Source organism: Drosophila biarmipes, chromosome 2R (assembly GCF_025231255.1).
Source record: "Drosophila biarmipes strain raj3 chromosome 2R, RU_DBia_V1.1, whole genome shotgun sequence".
NCBI classification, from domain to species: Eukaryota; Metazoa; Arthropoda; class Insecta; order Diptera; family Drosophilidae; genus Drosophila; species Drosophila biarmipes.
This window is the reverse complement of record NC_066615.1, coordinates 11,647,507-11,668,958: the sequence shown is the minus strand read 5'-3', so window position 1 is coordinate 11,668,958 and position 21,452 is coordinate 11,647,507. Positions and strand designations below refer to the sequence as shown.

The 21,452-nt window shown below is 44.7% G+C and overlaps 4 protein-coding genes and 1 long non-coding RNA gene across 13 annotated transcripts; 4 read left to right on the top strand and 1 right to left on the bottom strand.

The window, feature by feature from the left end:
* The first annotated feature begins 279 nt into the window (after positions 1 to 279).
* Positions 280 to 5,701, top strand: LOC108030322 (tumor protein D52). 7 transcript variants are annotated; one of them, XM_017103179.3, is made up of 6 exons: positions 280 to 446; positions 3,291 to 3,415; positions 3,817 to 3,977; positions 4,097 to 4,156; positions 4,361 to 4,523; positions 5,442 to 5,701. In XM_017103179.3, the coding sequence occupies exons 1-6, from the start codon at positions 437 to 439 to the stop codon at positions 5,478 to 5,480; spliced, it is 558 nt and encodes a 185-aa protein (XP_016958668.1). In that variant the 5' UTR covers positions 280 to 436; the 3' UTR covers positions 5,481 to 5,701. The 7 variants fall into 7 exon arrangements, with proteins under 7 accessions (XP_016958668.1, XP_050743521.1, XP_016958663.1 ...); XM_050887564.1 differs by having other exon boundaries at positions 4,361 to 4,565; XM_017103174.3 differs by having other exon boundaries at positions 4,361 to 4,565; positions 4,813 to 5,701.
* LOC127010994 (uncharacterized) lies at positions 453 to 3,284 on the top strand. The gene has a single exon (XM_050887565.1). The coding sequence runs from the start codon at positions 2,467 to 2,469 to the stop codon at positions 2,926 to 2,928; it is 462 nt and encodes a 153-aa protein (XP_050743522.1). The 5' UTR covers positions 453 to 2,466; the 3' UTR covers positions 2,929 to 3,284.
* A 249-nt stretch (positions 5,702 to 5,950) lies between the features above and the next one.
* Positions 5,951 to 9,856, top strand: LOC108030123 (GPI ethanolamine phosphate transferase 3). The gene is made up of 6 exons (XM_017102825.3): positions 5,951 to 6,404; positions 6,460 to 7,103; positions 7,160 to 7,343; positions 7,413 to 9,021; positions 9,084 to 9,532; positions 9,591 to 9,856. The coding sequence occupies exons 1-6, from the start codon at positions 6,258 to 6,260 to the stop codon at positions 9,789 to 9,791; spliced, it is 3,234 nt and encodes a 1,077-aa protein (XP_016958314.1). The 5' UTR covers positions 5,951 to 6,257; the 3' UTR covers positions 9,792 to 9,856.
* Positions 9,857 to 9,862: 6 nt separating this feature from the next.
* LOC108030124 (TRPL translocation defect protein 14) lies at positions 9,863 to 20,853 on the bottom strand. 3 transcript variants are annotated; one of them, XM_017102826.3, is made up of 11 exons: positions 20,123 to 20,853; positions 18,546 to 18,613; positions 18,280 to 18,317; positions 17,934 to 17,971; positions 16,977 to 17,108; positions 12,408 to 12,536; positions 12,203 to 12,339; positions 11,370 to 11,583; positions 10,979 to 11,309; positions 10,730 to 10,914; positions 9,863 to 10,439 (listed from the first exon to the last, which is right to left on the bottom strand). In XM_017102826.3, exons 1-11 carry the CDS (start codon positions 20,331 to 20,333, stop codon positions 10,384 to 10,386), a joined length of 1,539 nt encoding a protein of 512 aa, XP_016958315.1. In that variant the 5' UTR covers positions 20,334 to 20,853; the 3' UTR covers positions 9,863 to 10,383. The 3 variants fall into 3 exon arrangements, with proteins under 3 accessions (XP_016958315.1, XP_016958317.1, XP_016958316.1); XM_017102828.3 differs by lacking the exon at positions 16,977 to 17,108 and having other exon boundaries at positions 20,123 to 20,851; XM_017102827.3 differs by lacking the exon at positions 16,977 to 17,108 and having other exon boundaries at positions 9,863 to 10,914.
* LOC127011082 (uncharacterized) lies at positions 12,543 to 13,086 on the top strand. Its single transcript, XR_007764135.1, has 3 exons — positions 12,543 to 12,681; positions 12,736 to 12,876; positions 12,932 to 13,086. It is a non-coding gene; the product is annotated as an uncharacterized LOC127011082 (long non-coding RNA).
* Positions 20,854 to 21,452: the final 599 nt, after the last annotated feature.

The following is a 21,452-nucleotide window of genomic DNA, read 5'->3' as shown; positions in this document are numbered from 1 at the left end:
CTTTTGAAATACAAGAGTTTTAAACCGAAGCTTTTCTGTTTGAATAAAGGCGCGGTCTGGCAGCGCTGGCGAGTGGTGGCCGAGCGGCAACAAGTAGGGTTGCGGAACTATCGATAGATTTGAGAATTTAGGTTTCTATATAAATTTAAACAATTGAAAATATTTTAACCATCTCTACACATAAATGTGTGTATTCAGGCGTGTGTAATATTAGTTTTATGTGGCTAGCTGCGATAACTAACCGCACTGGAGACGGACCTTTCAGTCGATAACCTCTATCGATAGTGGCATCTCTACGACTTGCCAAAGCTGGCATCGATAGCTAGACGGGGAAAACAAAAAATTATTTTCAACTTACGATTTTAGAGAAAAGTGCTTGCAGTTCGCTGTGAAATAATTAACAAAATTGCCGCAGACTTCAGAAGACATCGCCGCAATGGAAGACCGTAAGTGTGTGGCAAGTGGAGCCAGGGCATCCTCGCGATTTACCTGCCGCTGCACACGTTTTTGTGGGGCTCTTGTTCTGGCGACCTGGTGATACTGGGACACCTTATAGCTTTTGGGGCAATTAGGGATTACTAACGTAGGACCCCGATTCAGCGGCTTCGCACACTGCCGGGGGGCTGGAATAGGCAATGTGTTAACCTTGGGACCCCGCCAGTCGGCGGATGAGTCATGTTTCTGATTTGCGTAGGGGGAAAGGCTTTCCAACCGCTCGGAAACTCGTGGGAGTCGTTCGACATGTCGTGGACGTAAATACATTTTGGGAGCTGATGTGGGGTGGATTGTGGCCTGTGAGACGGCTGGTGTAAACATTGCACTTTACCCGCACGCCGATGCATACGTGGCTGCAAGAAGCGCACTTCCGAGGCGAGGCGATGGTATTTATATCATCTGGAAACGCCTCCTCCAACCGGAATCTGTCTCCATATTGCTCGGAACTCCATCGGTTGCTCGGAACTCTGCTCCCATGCCGAACCACTCGATAATTGGCCATTGCCTCCACTTGTTGAGTTTTCGATTGGACTGAGCCTGCCACAACAACAGCGAGTTATAAACAGCAACAACTTGCGCAAAACCCGACCCAACTCACATGCATGGAGGCCCTATCAATGTGGCACAGTGGCTTGGTGTTCGTACAGTGGATAATGGTCGGAGGAAATTCCGAAAATAATTATACTAAGTGGTAATTACCATTTAGTAGCCCAACAAGGAGTCCAGCTTGAATGTTTGTAGAGTTAAACTTGGTAAATTCTTTAGAGAAGTAAATATGAGTTGTATCTTAGAGAAAACTACAATAGACAACTGGAGGAATTGAGGAAAATTCTATTCTATTCTATTTCTATTCTATTCTACTCTATTATCTTTTGGGTAAACAAACCATCTCAGTACAGTAGGCATTGGCAAGACAAACTAGGCTATTTTCTTTGTTGGAATTTTTCAACCTTCAGAAAGAATCTTAACAGAAAGAATATAACTTTTATAACAATTATGTGTATGTATAGCCCTTGCGATAACGAATCAAAGAAACTTATAAACATTATTCCTAATGAGTCAACAATTACTTAAAAATAAAAAAACGATAAGCTTCGAAATTGTTAAATTTTACAGGAATTAAATATTGTTTTGAAAATGATTTATGATGAAATGCGAGTAGCTAAATATGTTTTAAATAATAAATATTAAACATTTGCATAGCAAATTTTTTATGATTTTTATAAGTATTGCACAGAATACAAAAGACCAACTGTTGATTTCAAATCTCGCTGCTTATCAAAAGCATTGAATTGATAATATTATAATTGTGGCTGCCATTAATTGGATATTAATCTATGGTATCTTATCAATTTATTCAGAAAAAAGCATACATTTTATAAAAATACAACTTCAGTAAAAGAATATAATGATGTTTGTACAGGATTCGTAATGTTTTTGGGGAAAAAACGATAAGAAAGAGTGGCCCTTGACAAATCTTCACTGTAGTCTTGGTAGTTTCTGCTGCTGTTGCCCCTTTTGCTTTGCGCTCTTTTGTGGCGTTTCTCCTCTTTCGTGCTGACACGAATCATCAGCCAGCGGAGCCAAAGAGCCAAACACTCCACATCTACCCATTTCTAAGCCGAGATCGAGTCAGTTGGCTTTTAGCAGTAGGAGAGCGTGGAAGCAGGCCCAGAACCGCAGTCGAAAACGAAACGAAACCGACGCCGAAAGACCTAAAACCAGCTGCGATCGCATGGGGAGGGGAATATATGTGGCTCTCGGAGGGGAAAGAACTGAAAGCTCAGCAAGAAACCACCAGCAAAGTGGCTAGAAGCAGGGCCAAGAAAATGTGCTCAGATCTGACCGTGGAAACGTGATACCCGCTTAGGATTGGGCCGGGGGACCACATGCTCCTCCTGCGCCAGCTGCCACGTTCAAAAATAGAAAGTTGCTGCCAAAGATGAAAGCGACCGCCGCCAATGCCACAGAATGAGCGAATCGGAACCCAATAGCCTGGAGTTCATTGAAGACTCGTACCTGCCAGGCATCGATGATCTCACCAGCACACCATCCCTGGATCTGGAAGCTAGCGATGCCGTCTTGGACTGGTATGGAGATGGGCAGGAGGAGAGCGAGGCTGATCTATATCTGCGTAATCTGACGCTAGACCAGATCTTCTATGATGTGGATTCGGACTACACCAACAGCCTGGAGCTGCAGGCAGTGGAGGCGGAGTTCATTGGCGCCAAGTTAGCCAACCAGGCACCCTCCTCCTCAATGGCCAAACGCTTCCGGCTGAAGTTCTTCACCAAGCGAAGCATGCGCGACGTTAAGGTCACGTTCATAGACTTCTCCAAGCCGTATCTGGCCAAAATATCGAACAGCGATAACTACAAGAGATTTCTCAACATTGGGCATAGAAGTAGAGGTACCACTATTTTTGGGGTTTGAGGTCAGAGGCTTTGTTCTGGGTCTTTTACACACTCCCCTTCCCATTTCAACCATGACTAACCCGACTAACTTTTCTGTCTCTCCCATTCTTTTGGCTGCCTTTCGACTCGACAGTTTGTGAGTATTACCAAACCCCAGAACTAACAAATTAACCAACTCATGTCTTTGCAAATTGCACATAAACAAACCGAATTCGGTGTACTCAGCCTATGACAAAGTCTTTGAGGAGGTTGCTTTCAAAGGAGGTACATAATCACTGCCCGCAGACAACATTTAAATTATGCTACAGTCCCCTCCACCGCACACGATTTTCTATTTGTTATTGGAAACGGATATTTAATGATTTCTCCTTTCGTGCCCAGATAATACAGCCAACCTGTCGGAGCCAGCATCTCCAGCAGCTTCTGTGGCATCCGCAGAAATTGCCGCCGAGTTCGCTGCGCTCACCGTGGAGGAGAAGGAGCAGCGCCGGGCTGAGTGGACTCAGGTAAGAATATTTACGTTTAAAATACAACTAGAAAGCAAAGAAAAATTAAATTATAAATGTTTTCCCTGGAAGAGTTCGTTAAGTAGTTTCTTCTTTAATTCCTTGCCCTCTTGCTCACAGATATTCATTTAATCAGTTAGCTCACTGTCTTCATCGCTTTATTTTGCTTACGTTCATCGCAGGATGATTTAAATGGATTAACCACTTGTTTCACGCTCATTTCCTTGCTTTCTTGCTCAGATATTCATGTACTCAGTTAGCTCACTCTGTTCATCGGTTCATTTGTCCAATGTTCATCGGGGAATGATCGGAATGAATGGCCAAAGTGAAGAACTGAACAATTAAATAAATAACTTAGGAGAAATGACTTGATTATTAATGTTAACCGTGTTCTCTTCCAGGAGCTGGCCCGCGTTGAGGAGGAGATCAACACGTTGCGCACCGTCCTCGCCTCGAAGACGCGCCATGCCTCCGATCTCAAGCGCAAGCTGGGCATTACCGTCTGGAAGGAGGTCACGGACGACATGAACCAGGGCATCAAGAACCTCAAAGAGAGCACTGTGTAAGTGTAAACACCGGGCGCCATTCTGCAGGGCCATTAACCCTACTAGGCAGTTTTAATTTCTAACCATGCTTTTTGTTTCGAAATCATGTAAAACGCTGATACATGTATTTATTTAGTTACCAATCGGTGGAGCAGAGCGTGGGCACGTTTACTAAAGCCGTGCACGAGGCACCCCTGTAAGTAATTGGGTTGAGGATGCCTTTATTGGGGACTCCCGGAGTCCCCGGACTAACGTCGTGTTTCACGCCACTTCCCCTAACACAATAACCTACTCTCGCCTGTTTGTAACTAAAGCACATTGTTGTTTGCCCACTTTTTGTGTACTGAGATAACTGCCTGGATGAGTAACTAATGCTGGGATTGTTTGCACTCTCCCCCAGATACCAACGCACGGAGTCTGTGCTAAAGTCCACGGGCGAGAAGACCGCCTCGGTGTTTGGCAGCATCACCAGTGGCATTTCGTCGAAACTGTCGCAAATGAAAAACTCCGAGTCGATGCGTTCTATCGAGGCTTCGGTGGGCTCTGCCTACGAGAACGTTAAAGTAAGCTATGAACACAACAATTTTATGTGCCAATCTCATGCGGTAACTACTATTTTATTATATATCTGTCTTTACACATCTCTCATACTGTTGCGATTCTGTTTGGTTCCCGTCTAACCGTCCGACACTAACCACCACCACACATCTTCCACACTTGCTCACCCACTCTAAAACTCACTCTGAATTGGGATTCTTCGGTTGATTTGCTTGCTTACACAACGATACTCCCTGCGACAATGCTGCTGCTGCACTTCTACTACAATCTCTTCGGTTTTCTGTTCCATTGTAGACCAAGGTGACATCCCGTTCGGGTTCGGTATCCAGTTTTCCAGACGCCTTGGACGAGAACAACACATCCTCGGGCCTGAACTCACCCACAGACTCACTTACTAAGTAGATTTCGGGGAACTACCGAAAGCTAAGCTAAGCGCGTCGATGTAGTGGAGGAACCTATACTACACACAAAACAGACCCACGCACCCACTCTAATAACTTATTAAACTAATGCGAATTGTCGTGTCTGCGCACTAACAACAGGATCAGAATTTAATTACCCACAGATCATATGCGTGTGTAGTCGTTGCGGTATATATAACTTGAATTAACTAAAAACTGTGCGTCATATTTGGCCAAAGGGAGCACATATTATATGCATCTATTTGTATTTGCCTGTGAGACACCATCGAACTGCATGATTATTCTCAACCTTAAGCCGATGGGAAACGTAGATCGGAGGGCTTGCTGCATTCACTTAAAAAACTATCAATCTAAGTGTAAATTTAGAGACTAAACCATTTTGTTGGGTATCAAGTTGTCATTCCCAAGTGTTTCCAATATTTTGTAAAAACTTTGGCGGATCAAGCATTGCAGTTAAAGTATACTATATACAATTGTTTTACACTTTTATTTCTTCTCTAGGCGTTCAGTTCCTTGGTTAGATGGCGTTCCCGCTCCTGATTGAAAAGCCAATTCCAAATTTATTAAGAACCACTTGTATTTTTGAATTACGATCAGAGCTTGCGTGCAGAATAATAAAAATCCATTGGTAATGTTAAGAGGGTGTCACCCTTACTGCTGAAGAGAGTTGAAAATCGCACCCGATTTGTTGCTAATGCTGATTTGCTATATGTGTATGAAATCTTTGAATAAATGCAAAATTTTTTGCCCCATAAAGTTAATAGTTTTTTTAATTTGGGATTAAATACATAAATGTGGCTAAAAAACTTTAAAGCTTTTAGGTTTACGAATTTTTTATTAAAATTGTGATTATGTCTTGCCTAAGGTTAATATAAATCTTATCTGGCATTATTCTAAATTTAATTACTGAATGGTTTTAAAATCAGTTTTTTAAAAATCCCGCCTTAAAGTTTTGCAAGCTGGCAGCTCTGCCAAAATCCAGGGATGAATGTGCAGCAGCTGTTTGGTTTCACGGGGTGGCAACGCTCTTACATATTCCTCGGATTTTTTCTTCGGTCCACAAGAAAGTCTTTGAAAATGACGAATTTTAAATGAAAACAGCCACCAAAAAGAACGCAACGTGATGCCGGAGACTTATCAAACCACTCCGAACTAAAGTGCAATTAAAATACATAGTTTTATACAACGGAAGCCGGCTGGCGAGCCGTAGGAACCATTCGCCTCCACCAGCATTGTTCTAAATGCCGAAAAGATTATTACTCATTAAGCGAAAGCATTTGTGTGCCTAGTTAGTTAATTAATAGCCCCAGTCGGAAGATGAACTTCACGTACGTGTTCGTGCTCATTTGGCTGGCCCTTCTCATTAGCAGCGGAGTGCTGCTTTTCTCGCGGGGATTCCTATTGGCCCGGGTCTCCAAAACGGAGACGAGCACCTGCCGCCGACTGTCCACGAATCCCAATGCAGTAAGTTGGAAACCAGGAGCAAATCCACAAGTCGTAATCCTTTATCCTTTAACAGGAGTACGTGCTCACCGACGAGGTTGTGAACGAAATCTTCAAGGATGTCAATGCCTCCTCCAATCTGTGTCTTCCGCAAAAGTCAAAGGTCATTGTCTTGGTGGTGGATGCCCTGAAATACGAATTTGGCCTGTACAAGGAGAATGTTACTGAGCCCCTGCCCTACGAAAACAAATTGGTGGTGCTGCAGGAGCTGTTGCAGCAGAGTCCGGACCATGCCCGCCTGATGAGATTCCGGGCGGATCCGCCCACCACCACGTTGCAGCGCTTGAAAGGATTGACCACCGGCAGCCTGCCCACCTTCATAGACATTGGCTCGAACTTCGCCTCGCCGGAGATCAACGAGGATAATGTTATCGATCAGATAGTCAAGAGCGATCTGCCACTGGTCTTCCTGGGCGACAGCACCTGGACAGACCTGTATCCGCGACGCTTCAAGCGATCCTACTCCTATCCCAGCTTCGATATATTCGATCTGGACAGCGTGGATAATCAGATACTGAAGCATCTGCCCAAGGAGCTGGCCAGCGATGACTGGCAGGTGCTGGTGGCCCACTTCCTGGGCGTGGATCACTGCGGACACAAGCACGGACCCATGCACGAGGAAATGGCGCGCAAGTTGGGCGAGATGAATGATATGATAAGGTAGAAGTGCTGCCATTCATTAATACAAACAATAATTATATATATTTAACATTTAGATCTGTGGTGGCTGCCATGGACAACGACACCACCCTTTTGGTAATGGGCGACCATGGAATGACGGCATCCGGGGACCATGGCGGCGACACCGATGACGAAACCAATGCCCTGCTGTTTGCCTACTCCAAGCAGCACAGATTTTATGGCAATGATTCCGGCTCAGATAGCGAAATGCTGCAGCAGGTGAGATAAGACAAGCGGTAATCTCGGCACGTCACGTCACGGTGATAAGCAACGATATTTGTTTTCCAGATTGATCTGGTCCCCACGCTGGCGACCATACTTGGCGTCCCCATACCCTACTCCAATCTGGGTCTGGTCAACTTTAACATTGTGCCCGATCTGCAAGTGCCGCACTTGAACAAGTTCCAAACCCTTCTGCTGCATTCCTGGCAGAATGCCCAGCAGATCTATCGGTACTTCTTCCAGTACGCCTTGGAGAACAAGCGCACCTTTAATGTGGACCAGATGGACCAACTAGAGACCGAATTCATACTGCTCACCCACCGAGTGCAAACAGTTTACAACGAGGTTGCCTACAAGTCCTTTGTGCGGGACTTGAATACAAATCTGCGAGATATCCTGGGCACCTGCCGCGAGATCTGGGTCAGGTTCGACCCCACGCAGATGACGCACGGACTGCTCTTCACCTTCCTGCCCTTGTTTTTTATCTTCCTGCTGGTGAACAACTCGCGCCCGGCGGACTACGCGCACATCTTTAAGGCCAAGGAGGTCTTCTACACGTACCTCATCAACTTGGCTGCTGCGGTCTTTGGATATCGCTACTTTAAGACCTTCTCTTTCAAGACGGAGGAGCACGGAGTGATCTTCTTCACGGCCTTGTCCAGTGCTGTTATCTTGGCCTTCCACACGCTGCGCCACTGGACGAGCATTGCCACCAACTGGTCAGCAGTCAAGCGGTTCGGGCACATGCCCACGCGGCTGCTGCTAGTCGCTTCCATGGGTGTGTTCTTCTCGAATAGCTTCGTCATCCAGGAGGCCAAGATCTTGTCGTATCTCCTGGCGGCATCCATTTTCCTGCTCTCCTACGAACTCTTGCGATTGAGTGCTAGCTTAGACTTCAGAACAAAGTTCAAGGCCACCCAGTTCTTGCGCTCCACAGCCTTGAGACTAATCCTGGCCAGCTTCTTGGCTATATGCTTGATACGCTTTGCCTACACACTGTTTCGATGCCGCGAGGAGCAAGGCAATTGTTCGGACTTCGCCAACAGCGGCGGAGCGGGATTCTCGATCAAGAAGCCGGGAACTGGCAAGACCTACATCCTTGCCGTCGTGGTACTCGTAGTGTACACCACCCTGACTAGATTGTACCTGCGATCCTGCGGAAATCTGACTGGCAACTCGCCGAACGTATTGCTGGCTCGCTATGGACCTACGGTGGCCTCGATCTGCGCCGGCGGCCATGTGTTGCTGGCTAACAGCTCCATTAAGAACATCCAACGCACCCACATCGATGCCATGGCTCTGGTTATCTATGGTCTGCTGTTGCTGCAGATCATAGTAGTTTCCTGGGCTCCGCTAATGACCTTTGTGCTGCCTCCCAGGAGTTCACATACTGTGACCATCAACGGAAGCGAGAGCATTGTGCCGGAGATCTTCAGGAAGATGAAACGCATGTACGAGGGCGATGACGGCGAGAGGCGTAGTCAGATACCGGTAGTGTATGGACTGGCTACCGTTTACTCATCCATCGTCATCGCCTTTGGCGTCTTTTTGGCTCTGGTGATGATTGTTCTCCTGGAACCGCGTGCTTCCATCGGCTTGGTTGTTTGTGTGGCCGTGGGAGCTATTCTGCTCACTGTTCACGGGATATTGCGTTATCGAACTGCGAGTAGTTTTGGTAAGTTATTGATTTTGAAGTATCTTATGGTTATATTGCTAATGCTGACATTTACCCTTTAGAAAGCTGTGTCCAGCCCACTTTTACAGCCCTGGTTGGCTGGTTCCTGCTGGCCCATTTCTGCTTCTATGCCACCTCGCATCAGACCACGCTGTCGCAGATTGAGTGGCGTGCTGCCTTTGTCGGTCGCACCACTGGCATTGGACAGTCGAATATTATATCCGGCGCCCTGGTCATTCTGAACACCTTTTGCGGACCTATTTTCTTCTTCTGCATGTACTCTCTGCTCAACACAGAGACCTTTTCCCTGTTCGCATTGTTTCCCAACCTCATCCGAAGCTGCAAGAGTGGTGGCAAGGCGGATGCCACCACTTCCCTCACGGATTTGGCCAACGAGGCGGTTGGCTTTGACATGACAAGGGGCGAACTGACTTTGTACGAGTACGAGGATGTTTTCCTGGGAGCTGGCTTCAAGCTGGCCGCCCAGTTCTTCATGCTGCAGGGACTCAAGGTGGAGTGCTGCTACTTTATATCCTCACATGAATCACTTATCAACAACTGCATTTTAGATTTTCTGTGCCATGATCGCCTGCACCATTCATTGCCGTCACCTGATGGTGTGGAAGATCTTTGCGCCACGGTTCATCTACGAGGCCCTGGCCACATTCGTCAGCCTGCCCGCCCTGATTGTGGGCTATCTTCTGGTGCTCCGCATCCACCGCGCTGTGGACACCCTCATCAAGCGCATCAACAAGACCAAGGTCCACTAGTCTCAGCCCAAAATACAACTATTTATTTAGGCCTTAATAAACACGCAAGTAATAAGGAAACTCAACTCCAGTTTTTGGTGGTCTTGTAGTCGTAATCTTATTTTCATTTAGCTTAGAGTTAGAGTTAAAATTACGGGTTCACAAATTTTCCAAAAGACACAAAAACGTCACATGTTATCGCGGATCCATGGATTTACATAGTTTCTAGTGTTGTTATGGCTTACAAAATTAACACGAGCAAACATGACAAGAAAATTAAGTACGGGTGGGGCTCTCGACCTCCGGTTTCGGTTTCGGTTGCGGTTGCACTACAAACTATAGACTCGACACATACGCTTCTCGTTCACGGTTCCTTCATCCTCCGGGGGCTAAGTACGCAAATAAATAACAGGGAGTGTGTGTTGGGTGTATAGGGTGTGTGGTTATAAATCAGAGCACTAAGTGGAGCTCCCAAGGCAGCTTGGAAGGACCTCCGTTCAGTTTTTAAGCTTTTTTTTGTACATTTTGTTGCCAGGTCATTGGTTTTTGTCTTATAGCTTGCTTCTGCCGTGTGTTTGCGTGTGCAAAAGAGATTCAGGGACAGTTCAGAAGCCTACTGACCATTGAGGAGCAACGGCGTGCTCGAGACTCCGTTAGCGGCGCCCTTAACTACAAAATCAAAAGAGAAATACACACAGTCAGGCGGAAATCAAAATTCGAGGGTCCAAAACGAGTGCCATAAATTTGGAAATTTAGAAAGGGGAAAGGAAAGTGAAATGGAGCGGAGTGGCATGCAAAGATAGAGGCTTGTGGTATGTACAGCAGTGGGGGTTCAAGCTTTTGGTTCTATATTCTTTGGCTATGCATAATGTTGACTCCCGGCCGGATGACCTAGTCGCTGTTCTCGTCGTAGGGATGGTACTGCTTCGGCGGCTCTGGCAGCTGCTTATCCTGCTTACCGTGCGTCGCCGAACGGCAGAACTTCTTGGTGGTGCTCCAGTCCTCCTTGAGGGACAGGTTAAACATGGAGTAATCCGGATCACCGGTCACCTCCTTAACAATATTCAGGAACTTGGGCATGCAGTTCTTCAGGGCATCTCCAGTAAGCGATGAATACGTCTCCAACAGCACCAATCCCTTGCAGCTGTAGGGGAAAAGCAAAATATTACTACCGGAATCATCAACGAAGGATATAAAGTTAAACGGACCGTGGATGGCCTGGCTCCTTGTATATGTCCAGCTGGAAATATTGGTTGTTGATCAGGAAGCAGCGGCGCTTCTTGTAGATGGTGAAGTGGGCATCGTCGCGCTGGGCCAGCAGGTTCATGTAGTCGCGATGCGTCAGCTGGGTCTTCACCTCGATGCGGGCCTGCCCGTGGACGTTGGGACGCCGCTGCGTGTGGATGTAGCTCCAGTGGTTCTTCTGACCGCGCTTGCGAAGGCGAGCCTGCACCTTGGGTCCGGCGGATTGCAGATAGTGATGCACCACATCAAAGTCCTGGAAGGGCGGAAACTCGCTGTCTGGCGGCAGGAGGGCAACTGCAAGAAAATGGGAGTTTAGTAATGATCCTTGAGCTTGAGTCTCAGAAGATAGCCTACCCAAATATTTCAGCTTGCGCGAGGTGGCCTGCAAACGGTCGCCAATGTCGATGCCCACTTTCTGGCACACTGACTCAATCATGCGGTTCATTTTGGTCTCGAAGTTGGTGGAGTTGTCGATCACATCGAAGTAGGGATGGCCGACCCAGGCGGCCGCCGACTTGTAGTCCAGCTCCCTGGCCAAATCAACGCCTTCCGAGCGGCAGGCATGGTCCTGCAATGAGCAAGTAAATAATTAGATAATATTAGATTCGAATTCACAGTCCCTAGCCCTTTCTAGAAAGCCACTAGCTATTGTATGAAGTACAGCTGCCACAGTACTAATTTGTTTAAACTTAAATATTTACAAATTAAAGTTGGGTGGGCTTTTAAGGAATTTTGTTTCTACGATACAAAGTTAACATTTAAATGGGTTGATCCATAAATAATAACACGAGATGTTAATATTAAACCAAAATCTGTTTCCTTTAAGATTGAAATTATAACTTTTTAAGTTTCATTTTTTATTATTTTCAGTATAAAAAATTAAATTAAAAGTTTCCTTATAAACTTTTGGAAATCATATATCTTGTTAAAAACAATGAAATGCAATTATACAATATAAAGGTTCAGAAAATAAAAATATTTTTTAAATGTATGAATCATATAATTTACTAAATTATTAAGAGAAAATTGTTGGATTGGATTTGGAGTTACGGGAGTTAGAAGTGCAGCCGTTCTTGGATACCTGATAGTGGCGCTTTCTGTTCTACCGTATTCGGGGCGATTATTGGTGCGGACAAGAGAGTTGGTCAAGTGAAATCGGTACTGCTGACCCATGGCCCGCAACTCACCTCTGTGGAGTAGAAGTCCTCGGCGCCGTTGGCCGCGGAGACCAGGTGGAGGATCTGGTTGTAGCGATTGTCGCGCATCTCCACGGGATTCCACTTGTTGCCCGCCATCATCTTCTCCCACTTGTCCTTGGATATGTCTGGAGGGGGTGGTATATTTGTTATTCCTCGAATATCAATGGGTAAAATTCCATTCCCAGATACTCACATGCGCTGGCATCCATAACGCCGCGATCGCAAATTATCAGACAGTTGCGGGTGCTCGAGTTGCCGAGCTCAAAGTAGGTGTTCTCGATTTGCACCATGGTGCGGATCAGATTCTCCTGGAACTTGTAGGCTGCACGGAGAAGGAAGATTGGAGGAGGAAGGCGACGTTACTCTTTGGACTCTCGACGCTTATTTACAATCGAAACAAATAGAAATCGAAATACAATTGCAAGCAAATTCGAATCGAAGGGAATATAACACTGTGGCATCGAATCGTAAGAGAATTAATTGACTGGGCGGATCTGATTCTGATTCAAGTGTGATGACAGTGCTTGATGGACGATGGCCAGTATCCAGTATCTGAAGTTGAAGCGATGGAACCTAATCTGAATTTGAGTCGATGGAGAGGGAAGGGGAAGGCAAGATCAGCCACAGAAATCAGAAGTTCAATCAACTTGTTGTCAACTGATGTGAGTAGTACTTTTTTCCCAGTAAACACAGCTTCTAATCAGCTGCGGGTTAAAGGGTACCCAGCATTATTCGTCTCCTCCAGATGTTACTGTCTGAATGGAGGGTCGGATCATATGGATTGTGTTTTATTTCGCTCCCTCGCGTTTAATTCAATTTCAATGGTGATACTAATTTACAGAGCGGTCGAAAGCAGTTTAAGTCCACCCCGATTCCGGTTATTTTTAGTAATCTTCAGCTCAATGTGTTAGAATAACAATAGTATTTCTATTTGTAAACAAAAACAAATTTAAAAAATATAAAGGTTTCTCAGATACTTTTTAGATTTTTAGTTTTTAAGTTCTGAAATGTAGGACTAACGCTTTAAGCAGTTCGAAATATTTCCTGTTCGATTTTATCAATTAAATCACTTATTACATAAAAATTAGGAGAATTAAAATTTTGTTACATTTTCGAGTGAAAGCATACTTATTTTCTGACGGAAGACTTTTGTTTGACTAAATGTACATTATTGACAAATGATTTATCAATTTTTCTAGGAAGCTGTACTGAAAAGTATTCAATGGCCTTGCCCGAACTATAGCTTTTTGTTTTAGCAATCCAAAGCAGTTGAAAAAAGTAAATAAACATTAATCGCTGGTTGCGTCACAGTCCCAGCTGGTAAACCAGGTGGCGATGAGGGGGTTTTTTCCCCAGAGACAGGGAGGCATCGATTCTCATTATAGCGATAAGCTATTTCATCACCACTCGCTTTCTAACACAGTCGAAATTCGGTAACTGGAACATTCCGTGGATTACTTTCAGTTTTTGTCAAAAAAAAGAGATTTAACTAAATGAGAAACTATTAAAAATAAATTGGTAAAATAATTTTCAAGCTCTTTACCTAGTTTATACGTAGAGATTTACATATTTAGGAAGTTTAAAAAATATCAAAAATATTATTTATAATATTTACTTACTGTAAGCAAGTTTAACAAGTATTTAAAATAGTATCATTATTTAATGTTACTTTAGTGACTATTTAATAAGAAAATACCATAAAATGGTAAGTAAGAGTAACTATTTTGTCGGTCTCATAGACATTCTACAATAAATGCTACTTCCTGTAAACCTATTAAGTAATCTTAGTTTCAGTTACTGAAGTCCCACTGTGGTCACATTGCATTATTGCACTAGCCGAGGGGCAGATGAAATCAGGGGGCATTTGGGGGCCAAGTCAGGTGCTTGTGGGGGAGCGACGCAACAACACTTGTTGCGGCTTTCGGTCGCGTGCAAAAAAGTGTTCTTTCCCAGCGAGCTGCCTTCGCTTACGCATTAGTTGCCGCTGTTTTTTATTGGCTCATGTGCAATGTGCCTCGCATTGAACTTGACTGGCTGCATCGGGTGACAGGTGAGATCGATCAATGTGCGGGGCGCCTTTCGCCATTGTTTACTGCTCTCTGGCTTGGTTCTTCTTTCGGCTTCTGTGAGTGTTCTTTTTGCCCTGCCAATTCTAATTCAATTAGCAACGATGATGCAAGAGAAAATAACGAAAAATGCCTCAAGATGTACATATGTAAGCCCCGCGGGGAACGCTTATTTGAAATTTCACCAGCTATTGCGCATCGGGGAACGGAAATATATGCACAGAAAATATAGGTCTGGAACAACCTTACCCCTGATAAGGCAGAAAAAGCGAATCCTAATCTTACACTAAAAAACCTTGATACTATACAAGAAAAATACAATTTCTTTCTGGAAAATAATTGGTGTTATACCCTGATTTCCATTTAAAAAAAACCCCTGTATTACGTTGCTCAATACTTTCTCCTTACAAATTAAAATATTCTTCTTGTGCACTAAAAATCTGGATGATTGTTTTAAAGCGGGCATGTGTGTTGATTTTGATTGTGTGTGACTGCCCAGCCAACCTTTAATGGACTCTCGAGATAATAAACGTGTGTCTGTATATACAGTCTATGCAGATTAGGAGGTTCTGTAGCCACGTACGTTCTACAAACATACATGAATAATTAGCCAAGTTAATTTACATAATGCCAGAGAAGCGATTTGCCTAATGAAGAAGTTGGATAGGGGCTTAGAAAGAAGCGAAGTGAAGGGCGGGCTTCAGGAGGGGCGGCTGGGGCTTAAGGGGGTAGCAAATCAACAGGCAAAAACAAAATCGTTTAGCAATCAATTTCGGAAAATCAATCGAGCGGAGAGGACCACCAACCACAGCGACTGACAGACAGCGAGCGATAACAAGTTCAAACGAGAATTCTTGGCAAGACTTGCGACAAGCCCGCCCCCTGGCCCCGCCCACTGTCCAATATATTATCTATCAAAGGTCCCAACACATATGTGTTGGCACAACTATCTCACATTTGTGGGTATATATACTACAGTTGAGGTCGAAATATTTGTTCTGTTAGCGGTTTATGATAGATTTGAAAATATATATTTAAAAAAATCATTTTTCAAAAATTAAATCGAATACAATCCTAAATTATAGCATTCATTTAAGCATTCAAATACAAGTTGGATATTATTTGATACAAGTTATATTTATGCACACAGTAGTAGAGGAAAGTTATTAATTTGTAGTTAAGGCATTTAAAATTTTTGTTAATTTCCATTGGCTTTTTCCACAAAAAAATATATTTTTCATTAGCAAGACCCTGCTCATTTAAGTGCAAATAAAATTGCTCCATATTTCTGCCCCCAAGTGTACAAATCGCAACACTACAAAATAATTGAATGGAGCGCATTTAGCGCCCAACTGCGAAGAGAGCGTAAACAAAAGTCTGGGGGGTTCTATTGTCAGGCGCTTTGGGGGGCGTTGGGGGCAAAGGCAGGGGCGCCGCCCGAGGGGTGCGGTTTGGGTGGCGGGCGGATGTCGAACTCGCGTCAGCAGGCACGTGATGCGGCGAATCATTTCACATTCTTCGCCTACAATACACACATTTAATTAGTCAGTCAGAAGACCAGCATATAGAACGGACACTCGGGCCCGGTCACCCCCACAGAAATAGGTAATGCCGAAACGAAAACGAAAATGGCGCTCTGCTGGAAAATGGCCATGTGGCCATGGCTGACTGACTGGCCAACAATCGCCGAAAGTCTATTTGGCCATACAGTGGGCATTGCCTTGCAGCTGCTGTGCAAATTTGGGATGCAGGTGGGAAAGCAATTTATGTAAATTAAAGGGATCTTAAAATAAAAATCCAAAAACATTTTTTCCAAAAAGTAGCAACATATACAAATGAATGGCACATGAATTAGGAGACAGTTTGTATTTAGAAGACTTAAAATAATACCAAATTTATCACTTTAATACCCCCCAAAACATAAGTAAATTGTACCCAAGAATGACTGCCTGCCTCAGCAAAATGGCCACATGCCAAGGTAATTAACTTGTTAAACAATCCCCCTTTTCTTTGTTTTTGTTTTTCAGTGAGGAAAGAAAACAAATTCAACAGCGATTTTTGCAACGTCCCAGCAATCCAGGTTTTTGGGAGTGGGTGTCCAGATATCAGACATCAGCACACACACGTGTTGCTCGGCAAAACCCCACCATAGACCACAGCAAGACATTTTGCCAAATGTATAGCCACTCTTCTCATCGCCTATGTGGCGGCTAAATTTAAATGGCCCATTTAAATTGGCCGAACTGGCAGCGACTAAGCGAATTGCAGAGGCTCGGCGTGAAATATTATTATTGAAATGAGCAGATACATATCTGTTAGATAGACACATTGTACGGAGCGCGGCGATTACGACGAGTTAGTGGACACAAGTGTTATGGGAACGCACATAAATCATAGAACGAAGCCAGAACAAACAGAAAAACACACAGAAATGTACATGGGTTAACAAAGAGCAGTGTTTGCAGGGGCCAAAATGTCAAGTCATTGGGGGACAAACACAGGGCATAAAGATACAAAGATACGGTTCGGATCTGTTGAAGACTTTAGCCGATAAAAAATGCATTAGGAAAGCAGGCGGACAGGACTCGGCATGGGGAAGCCCGCTTGCCGTGGGTTAGGGAGCTGAGCTGGGCAGTGGCAAAACGAGGACATAACAACCGATCTGTGGCTCCACCGGCTCGCCACATGGCACTCACCTTCGCTGCCATTGGGCCGCGATGCAGCCTTGGCCAAGCAGCGCGGACAGGATGCGGTTAGGTCGATGAGACTGTGCTCCGGAGCGGCGAAGGGCAGATCTTTGTAAACGAACGTGGTTGGCGTGGGCGGGTCTGTGAGTGTGGGTGGCGATTGGTTTGGTTGGTTGGTTGGTTGTTGTGTTTTGTTGTGTTGTGGGTGAGTGGGTATTAGATTAGCCGCTGGCCATAAATATAAATATATGTAGATTCCCCCGTCCGGTCGTGACTCATAGAGGCTTTAATTGTCCTGCTTGCAAATACCATAATTCATCGAGGCTTTGTAAGGAACGGCGACTAATCGGCCGGCATGTGATCAGACCTCGCTACTTTCTATATCTTATCGGATAGCGTTCTCGGCAATTTAGATATCTTCGAACGGGCCTACGCCCCCCGGCAACCCCATTGGCAAATCCATTAATAGCCATAATTGACAAATTGCCTGGCAAGTTAAAAGGAGGGCTGCTGGCGAAATGACCTCGAGGCACGCAATCAGGATATCGAATGGGAATTCGAATCGTGTCCCAAAGCATTACGTAAGTTTCATTGAAGACGTGACTTTCTTGGGGGCCTTCTGGCTATATACTCAGATGTAGACTAGATATACAATGGTACTATCTATAGTATGGCGGCTGTCGCACTTGCCTGATTTTAAAAATACCCCTAGCATATATTGTACGTATTGCGTATAGTATAGGGATTCTTAGTGTTGGTCGTGCCCGCGAAGTAAATATTTTGAATTATTTTCGTTGGTTCGAGAAAACGCCGTGTCGAACTTGACAGTGCTCGGAAAATGAGATAGTATTTGGTCTCGGGTCTCGGAAAATGCTTGCAATGTAAGACTAGACTCCTCTGCTCTGCTCCGTCAACTACCAAGTGGTATTCTCTGGTCTCCCGTTCGGTGGCACCGCCTCTACTTACCCTCTTTCTCGGTCAGATCGGAGAACTTCACGCCGCCACTAGATATTCGGATGTCGGGGGAGAAAAGAGAAAAACAGAAGCTGGGATTAGAATCTTTTCACAAAAAGGACTACTTGTATTCACTAGATAGAGATTTCAGAGTTCAAGAGCATCGAGATTGGAACTCGAGTAGAATTATGTATCGGAATGGTGATCGTCTCAGGTAGAGGACGAGCGGCAGGCAAGGCTACTGGGTCCAATCTCAGGTGGCGGAGTTCCTGAGTGGCTCCTTTCGCTTTGAGTGCCATGATTTTACTTTAATTTACTTTATTTTTTGAGTGTAAGAGTGTGTGGAGAGAGAATTTACCTGAGTAAAACAGTGGCCGTTTCAGGCACGCGGAATACCTGAAAATATTTAACATGCTCATTGCTTTGTTTCGAGTTTTCGGGACAATAGAATTGTAATGAGGGGAGTATCTAAAGGTAATCCCGCTACCGCCATGGCTCTTCGTTCTCCTCTACTTACAGAGCTGCCCGCGGCCCAAAGCAATCGCTAACTTGCCTAAGTCTAGGATCGGCATTCCCATCGTCCCGCCATTTATCATCCCCCAGAGAAACACCCACGACACTCACCTTCCATCCAAGGTTCTCGAAGAAGGTGCACAACCGGGACTGTCCCGTCGTCTTGCCGCCGCAGGGCCCTGAAAATGCATAATGTATTCGTTAATTTTATTTGTTTATTGGCAAATGGGCTAAGGTTACATTCTTAAGTTCTATACTGCTTGGCTTGGCGGCGAAACGGGAGAAAGGTGCGCTGAAAGTTGTGGGAAAATTCCCATCAAATACTTTTACAACCCACATTATAACAACTGACTGAGCTAATGCGGAAAAAGTTGTGAAAATATTTTTTTAATATTTGCATTTGCGCTTACATTTAAACTGGAAAAGTAGCTTTTATTTAATAAATTCAGAAAACCGCACGTCTCTTTGTTTTAATTAGTTAAAAAACACGTGATTATCGTTAGCATACATTAAAAAACTTAGCCTGCTAATTAAGTTTGTAAATGCCTTTACATAAAACCAAAAAACCAGAGAAGTTTGGGAACCACTTAAAAATTCTAATCGATTCTGGAAGCCTAAACTGTCTATTGATAAAGAAAAATTTAGTTAAGGCAACATAATGCAGAAGTTATTCTATTTAAAATGAATTAGTTGAAGTTCTAGTTTGGAAACCACTCAAGATAATATGCACCCAAATATTTTTAACTCATGGGAAATAATCTCTGAGTACATTGTCAAAGTAATTCGTAGATAAGGTGTGTGGAATTTCTAGTTCAGCATGATTTTCTTCAATGGTTCATTGTTTGACAGGGCGGAAACGAATCAGCCCGACTTGTGGCCCAAATGCCAGTAAAATCAAGTGCAGCCGAGCTTCTCGGCGGTGTGCATATCACTCGATTGGGTCTGCGGCCTGACCCTGAAGGCAATTACGTCCATTGCTGAATGCATTGCGCAGCGATCTGGGGAAATCGATTCCGAATGCACTCTAAAAAGAGTCGAACCTGTCGACGACGCCCCAGCTAACCAATAAGCGATTCTTTGAATGGGCCTCTACAGGGACTTGGCGGGGATTTACGGTAGAGTGCCCCACGTGGTGACGTTTTATCAGCCTCTTCCTGAAAATATTCGAATTCCGGGCAGAGGAAGCCCGCCCCACATGCGATAGTGCGAGTATTTGTCGGGGAGATAGGCGCCCGCCAATACATCAATGCTATTTGTGGGACTTCTAATCACAGCCATAACTTGGGCCAAATTAAATGATTAGACCACGCGCCCAACCACTGCTCATATGATGGTGGGACAAACTGGTTTTATGGCGCTGTTTTTACATATGAATAGAGAGCCGGGGTCTTTGAAGCTGAGCCGACGAGCCACCAAAAAGCCGGTAGCTCTGTGAATACGGAATAGAAAATAAAGCAGAAGCACTGAGTGCCACCTGGAGGTGGGGTAAGCCTGGGAAGCTGCCGCGCAGGACAAAAGCAAAGTCTCTACCCCTTCGTGGAAAACCGCGACCTTGACACAAATCGTAAACAAATCGCAATCGGGTGGATGCGAGAAACGAGATACGAGGACACTTGTAACAGATACACAGAAAAAGCCTATCAGAGATAAATGGGTATTTTCGAGAGGGAAAACCAGCGAAAACTCACCGCCAGTCAGGACTATTTTGTAGACGCGCTTGTCCTTCGGGGACACCGAGCCCATCCTGTTGAGCTTCAAGTTGGGCATGGCGCCTGGTTTCGGTGAGCTGGACTTCCTGATCTCGACCTGCTGCTGTTGCTCCGGTTCGTCCTGCTGCTGCTCCTGACCATTACTGGTGGCCATCACCGACTGCTGGCCGTTGCTGAGGAGGGTGGCCATGTCGTCGTCGTCGTCTTCGGGAATTGGCACTCTGTTCTTTTTGGAGAGGAGCCGAGTGGCTGTGGTGGCACGCAGAAAACTCTTCTACGCGCGCTGCACGTGCCTTTTTAGGTTAGGCCTGCGATGGCGCAGTTCCTGGGGGATTTCTGGTGTCCTGGTCTCCCGGTCCTGGTAGCGGGGAGTCCTCGTGCTCCGCACCTGGCGCTCTGCAATTCAAATGTCGCACTGGCGCGTGGTAATCATGCCCAGAAGTGGGATTGCGCGGGATACTCTCGAGAGGCCGACGGGGAACCCTAGGAATCTGACCAACCAGCGAGTCGGCCGCGTTGGACGCTACTGTCCGAATCCGTACCACATCTGCGTATTGGGGCGATATCAAAGCTTGTGCGTCTCGTGGGGCTGTTGCATTTTCACGCGCTGACACCGCTTGTTACACAAGGAAGGCACAGAATCGAAATCGAACCGAAATCGTGTGGAAAATGTGTGCCGACGGTCGGTCTTATACTTTTTTGGTGGCGCGCGGTGTGGCCGCTCGGCGTTGGGGCGAAAAGGGCGCAAGCCTGCGGGAGAGGCGGAATAACGGGGCATACTTCGAGGGATGGCGGCGGGTTTGGTCACACCATTTGCAATTTTACCTATATTTTTAATGCTTTTGTTTATAATTAAGATTAAGACTCAAAATGGCCATCCTTAAAATCAGAAGAATATTTTGGTTTAATAAGAAATAGAATACTTATTTTACTAACAACCTTTTTATTGTAAACCTTTTTTTGACAGGTAAATATAAATTAAAAAAAATAGATATTGGTCCCTTCATTTAATTATTATAGTATCAAAAAATTTTAAAATATAATTTACAAAAAAAAAATAATTTAGGTGACCAAATAAAGCAAAAAGGGTATGGATGTTCTTTAAATGTAAGCTTTTTAAATTTTAAATCCACTGTTTTTATTTTGTTCGATCAATAGAATTAATATGTTACCTAGTTGACGTTTAGCCAAGCTTAGAAGACTTTGACAAATTTGACTATTTGTATTTCAATCATAGCCTAAAAAAACATATTATAAACAGCTGATTAAATAATAACAAAGTTAAAAATAAAAAAGAAATATTACGTAT

Bases quoted from the DNA above. Each gene is read 5' to 3' on its own strand.
- LOC108030123 (XM_017102825.3), top strand. From the start codon at position 6,258: ATGAACTTCACGTACGTGTTCGTGCTCATTTGGCTGGCCCTTCTCATT. The intron at 7,104-7,159 runs GTAGAAGTGCTG...TTTAACATTTAG, and splicing joins GAGATGAATGATATGATAAG to ATCTGTGGTGGCTGCCATGG. The intron at 9,533-9,590 runs GTGGAGTGCTGC...ACTGCATTTTAG, and splicing joins TCATGCTGCAGGGACTCAAG to ATTTTCTGTGCCATGATCGC.
- LOC108030124 (XM_017102826.3), bottom strand. From the start codon at position 20,333: ATGGCCACCCTCCTCAGCAACGGCCAGCAGTCGGTGATGGCCACCAGT. The intron at 18,318-18,545 runs GTGAGTGTCGTG...AAATATTTTCAG, and splicing joins TCGAGAACCTTGGATGGAAG to GTATTCCGCGTGCCTGAAAC. The intron at 17,972-18,279 runs GTAAATTCTCTC...CCGAATATCTAG, and splicing joins ACGGCCACTGTTTTACTCAG to TGGCGGCGTGAAGTTCTCCG.
- LOC108030322 (XM_017103174.3), top strand. The intron at 3,978-4,096 runs GTAAGTGTAAAC...GTATTTATTTAG, and splicing joins AACCTCAAAGAGAGCACTGT to TTACCAATCGGTGGAGCAGA. The intron at 4,566-4,812 runs GTAACTACTATT...GTTCCATTGTAG, and splicing joins TTATGTGCCAATCTCATGCG to ACCAAGGTGACATCCCGTTC.
- LOC127010994 (XM_050887565.1), top strand. From the start codon at position 2,467: ATGAGCGAATCGGAACCCAATAGCCTGGAGTTCATTGAAGACTCGTAC.